A 5,262-nucleotide genomic window follows, 5' to 3' on the forward strand; every position below is an offset into this window, starting at 1 on the left:
GGAGGGAGCGGGGGAGGGAGGGGCGCGCAGGCGCGGGGCGCGCGCCGGGCGGGGCCGCGCGGGAGCCGGCGGGGGGTTCCGCGCGCCCGCGGCCGCCGCCCGCGGGGCCGGTGAAGGGGCGGCGGCGCTGCCGGCGCGGGGTCGGGGCCGGTGCGGGGGCGGTGCCGGGGGCTCTGCGGCGCTGCCGGCGAGCGGCGGCGCTGCCGCTCCCGAAGCCGACGGCGCACAAAGGGCACCCCCCCACACCCCGAACCAACCCCCCCGCCGCAAAAACGCACCCCAAGCGCGGTCCCCTCCGCCGGCGCTCAGGTGGGGCTGGCGGCGGGCGCTCGGGAGCGCGGGGCTGGGGGAGGTGGGGGGAGCGGCGGCCGGCGGGCCGGGGCCCGGCATTGTTCGGCAGCCGACAACAAAGAGCGGGGCCGGGCCGGGCCGGGCCGGGGGGGCAGCGCCGGCCCCTCCGCGCCGCCCCGGCCAATCGCGGCGCGCGGCGGCGGCGCGCGGTGACAGCGAGCGGCGCTTACGCTGCGGCGCCCGGCGCGGCCCCCGCTCCCCGCCCCGCGCCCGCCCGCCTCTCCAGAGCCGTCTGGCTGCAGCAGAGCCTCAGACAGAGGAGGGGAGAGGAGGAAAAAAAAAACGCTGAGTGAGTGGAGTGGAGCCTGGGAGGGGCTCCTTAAAGAAACGCTGCCGCCGCTTGGCATTGTGGCCGGCGAGGAACTCGAGGGGGGGAAGCCATCGGAGCTCCTCTCGCTTATCCTCTTCCCACCCCCCCCACCCCACCCCCAGCCGACAAAAAAAAAAAAAAGGAAAAAAAAAAAAAGCCAACCGAAAAAAAACCTCGGGGGGGAGTCGTGGGGGGGGTCCTGAGAACATCTTATAAACCGGATTGCACTGAGAGGAGGAAAAAAAAAAAGCAAAAAAGATACAAAATATACAAGCAAAAGGCAACAATTCCCCGGTCTCCAGCAGTCGCCCACCCTCCCTTTCCTTCTCTCCTGCTGGCCATCTGCCTTGGGTTCTCCTTTGTGTCTGATCTCTTACTACTGAGCCGAGCGCAGGCGGAGGGTGCACCACACACAGGGACTATGCCCAGCTCGCTTTTTGCAGACATGGAGAGGAACGGGAGCGGCGGCGGCGGCGGTGGTGGTGGTGGTGGCGGGGGAGAGACCCTGGATGACCAAAGAGCCCTTCAGATCGCCCTGGATCAGCTCTCCCTGCTGGGGCTGGACAACGACGAGACGGGCTCCATTTACGACAACGAGCCTCGGAAAAAGAGCGTGAACATGACTGAATGCGTGCCGGTGCCCAGCTCGGAACATGTCGCTGAGATAGTGGGGAGACAAGGTGGGTGCTGCATGCGAGGGGCTGTGGGGGCGCGGGTCTCCCCTCCGCGCTGCCGGGCGGGCGGCTCAGATGCGACACTGGCCATTCCCAGGAACGCTGCAGCCGTGCGGCGCTGGCCAGTGCCGGCTTCCCCCAGACAAAGAAAGTGCAGCGGCAGACGTGATGTTCCCGAGGAGTGTTATGCATCAGTTTCGAGATGCACTTTCAGCTGCCGGGTTGGGGGAAAAAAAATCAGGAAAATAATAAAAATCTGTCCTTTCCTCCGGCTGCAAAAGTTAAAGATTTGCAAGAGGAAACGGGAGGAAAATGGGAGCCTCGGTGCTTTCCCCCCTCCACCACCCCAAAGTTAGAAATCGTGGATTATTTTTAAGGAAGAGAAATGGAGTGGAGAAGTGGAACAATGGGGTTGGAATAAAGCATCCGCAGTGGGGAATATGGCTCATTCGGTACAGTCTCTGCTCCTCACCTTAAGAACTGATTTTATTTTTTCCAAAAGGAAAGTGCTGAGCAGGAATGTGGACTGGCGGGTGTGTTGATTTGTGAGGGCTGCTTGCATTTTGTTTTATTTTTTTTTTTCTGGCGGTGCAGTTTTCCTGCACCATTTTTTAAATTTTTTTTTTTTTTGTCGCTCCCTTTTTTATTTTTTTTTTCTCCCCCTGTGTTACCGACCCTGTGAACTGCACGTTGGTAGTTTTGGGGCAGTTTGCATGGCAGATGTGTCGGTGGCCACTTGCGATGCCTTTGGGCGTGTGCCAGGGCTGTGGGCTGACATTACTTTACACCGTGACCGAGGCTCCCGGACGAGATGCCAGCGATTACCTGGGGTTGGGGGCAATGTGTTTCTCGGGTGGGTGTGTATTTTTTTTTTTCCCCTCCCTAGCTGCACCCAAACAATGGGTTGTAACCGGTTCTCCCCCACCACCTCCCCTTCCTTCCCCTCCCCTTCGCCCTCCATCTCCGCATCTCGTTCCCAGGTTGTAAAATCAAAGCTCTGCGGGCAAAGACCAACACCTACATCAAGACCCCGGTTCGCGGGGAGGAGCCGCTCTTTGTTGTGACGGGCAGAAAGGAAGATGTGGCCATGGCCCGCAGGGAGATCATCTCTGCGGCCGAGCACTTCTCCATGATCCGAGCCTCGCGGAACAAGAACACAGCCCTGAACGGCACCGTCCCCGGCCCCCCGAACCTGCCCGGCCAAACCACCATCCAGGTGCGGGTGCCTTATCGCGTGGTGGGCTTGGTCGTGGGGCCCAAGGGGGCGACCATCAAGCGCATCCAGCAGCAGACGCACACGTACATCGTGACCCCGAGCCGGGACAAGGAGCCGGTCTTTGAAGTGACAGGCATGCCAGAGAACGTGGACCGGGCCCGGGAGGAGATCGAGGCGCACATCGCCATGCGCACCGGCGGCATCATCGAGCTGACGGACGAGAACGACTTCCACGCCAACGGCACGGACGTGGGCTTCGAGCTGAACGGCACGGGCAGCCTCTGGAGCAAGCCCACGCCGCCCAGCATCACACCCACCCCGGGCCGCAAGCCCTTCTGCAACTACCGCAACGACAGCTCCAGCTCGCTGGGCAGCGCCTCCACCGACTCCTACTTCGGGGGCGGCACCGGGGGGGGCGGCAGCGCCCGCCTGGCCGACTACAGCCCCCCGAGCCCGGCGCTGAGCTTCTCGCACAACGGCAACAACAACAACAACAGCGCCAACGGCTACGTGTACGGCGGGGGCGGCGGCGACGTCCTCTCCTCCCCGGACTGCTGCTCCGAGCTGCCCTTCGACTCGCCGCCCGGCTTCGACCTGGCGCCCGCCCCGCCGCCCGGGGCCGCCCTCCTCTGGCCGCAGTTCGAGCGCGGCCCCGCCGCGCCGCCCTCGCCCGCGCCCTCGCCCGCCGCCGCCGCCGCCTTCCCGGGCGCCGCGCCCGCCAATGCCAACCTGGCGCTGCTGGTGAGCGGCCCCCGGCGCGGCGCCGCCCCGCCCCCGGCGCGGCTCTCCCCGCCCCTGCACGGCAGCGCGGCCGGCACCGAGCACCCGCTGGCGCGCCGGGTGCGCAGCGACCCCGGCGGGCGGCTGCTGGCCGCCTCCTACCCGCTGTACGCCAACGGGCTGGGCGCCCACCTGCCCGGGCTGCCCTCCGACTCCTCCGCCTCCTCGTCCTCCTCCTCCAGCTCCTCGTCCAGCTCCTCCTGCTCCTCCTCTGGCGTGCGGCGGAAGGGCAGCCGCGACTGCTCGGTGTGCTTCGAGAGCGAGGTGATCGCGGCGCTGGTGCCCTGCGGCCACAACCTCTTCTGCATGGAGTGCGCCAACCGCATCTGCGAGAAGACGGAGCCGCAGTGCCCCGTGTGCCACAGCGCCGTCACCCAGGCCATCCGCATCTTCTCCTGAGCGCCGCGGGCCGGGGGCACGAACCGCGGGGGCCGGCGGGGCCGGGGCCGCCGCACGCCGAGGGGCGCGGGCAGCGGCCGAGGGAGGGCTGGGGGGTGGTGTGACAGCGGGTGCATGCTATAAATAATAACGGGCGACTCCATTCTAGTGCTAGGCTAGTTTTTACACTGTACTTTAATACGAAGCTTCCAAAACTCCCCTTTTTTTATAAACAAACAAACAGAAAAAAAAAAAAGAAAAAAAAACAGAAAAAAAAAATTGAAAGTAGAAGATGCTTATGATGATGACAATGGTGTGTGGACTGTTAGTAAAACGTGCTGGTAGTTCTAGGATGCTTATTACAAAATAATTAAATCTATGGGTGGATACTTTTCTGAATGTTCTTGAAAGGGCAAGAAGTTCCTGTGAAAAACCATGATACTGCAGCTTTATCAGACTTTTAAAAAGAAAAAAGAAAAAAAAAAAACAACAAAACTGTAACATATCTCTTATATATATTAAAAACGTTTAAAGGTTTTAAAGATAAATTGCATTAATACAGATTGAAGTATTTTATTCTTTTTTGACTTGAAAAATTATATTTCATATTGCAAAGATGTTTACAAGTATTTTAATTTAAGTTCAGTGAACTTTTTGTAGCTGGGTTAAATCTTTTTTATTTTAGTATGGCCTTATGGCAAAGAACACTGTATTATTTTAATATCACACAATTGTGAACGGAATTACAAACCATAAAATGTGTAATGCTTTGAACAGTATTCTGTTGGGATGGAGATTTTATAGGTTCAGAAAAAAATCTTTTAAATCTGCTTCACCCAGCATATTTTCTATTCAGTGATATAAAGCATATTTTATTCTATATTATTACAAAAATGGAAATGTATAAACATATGTCAAAAAGAACTGTTGAAGCTTTCTAACATTTGTATAAATAGAATTCAGTGGAAATTACAAAAATTCTGTTGCACCACTATAGTTTTAGTATTTCTATTTTAATACATTTGTTTACCACTTGTTTATGTATATGTAGGTGACGTTACTTGAGCTTAAATGTACTTTACTGAGCAAAGTTTAAAAACAAAGTATATTTTATTTTATGATAAAGGGCCTTTAACCTCATGGTCAAATACTAATATTATATTTGCTGAGACAAGATTTGAAATTGTATCAAGAGTTTTATTTTTCTGACATTTAAAGTTCTACATAATAAAAGTAAAACTTAAGTAATGGTGCTACTTCATGTTTTTTTAAGTATTTCTATATAAATAAAATAAAATATTACAGAAAAAAAAAAGGTACTCTGCGTGGTGATTTGATTTCATGTGCTGAGAGTTTTTTCTGGAATTTTTGTTTCCTGCTTGTATCAGTGAAACATGTTGGGAGTTTAAACTGTGTCATGCTAATGTTGCTGGAACTCATGCAGGCTTCCAGAATAATCCTGCCAGCTATCATACCTTATAACATGTTTTTAATGAAAAAAAAATACGAGTTTTTTAATGTGTGTTATATTGCTGGGGTTTTCCACAGCACAA

At 55.9% G+C, this 5,262-nt stretch overlaps 1 protein-coding gene across 2 annotated transcripts; it reads left to right on the forward strand.

The window, feature by feature from the left end:
- Positions 1-210: 210 nt before the first annotated feature.
- MEX3B (mex-3 RNA binding family member B) lies at positions 211-4,996 on the forward strand. Of its 2 annotated transcripts, XM_058033233.1 has the most exons (3): positions 211-309; positions 1,105-1,341; positions 2,316-4,996. In XM_058033233.1, exons 2-3 carry the CDS (start codon positions 1,107-1,109, stop codon positions 3,728-3,730), a joined length of 1,650 nt encoding a protein of 549 aa, XP_057889216.1. In that variant the 5' UTR covers positions 211-309; positions 1,105-1,106; the 3' UTR covers positions 3,731-4,996. The 2 variants fall into 2 exon arrangements, with proteins under 2 accessions (XP_057889216.1, XP_057889215.1); XM_058033232.1 differs by lacking the exon at positions 211-309 and having other exon boundaries at positions 818-1,341.
- Positions 4,997-5,262: the final 266 nt, after the last annotated feature.

The sequence above is a fragment of the Melospiza georgiana genome, chromosome 13 (assembly GCF_028018845.1).
Source record: "Melospiza georgiana isolate bMelGeo1 chromosome 13, bMelGeo1.pri, whole genome shotgun sequence".
Taxonomy (NCBI): domain Eukaryota; kingdom Metazoa; phylum Chordata; class Aves; order Passeriformes; family Passerellidae; genus Melospiza; species Melospiza georgiana.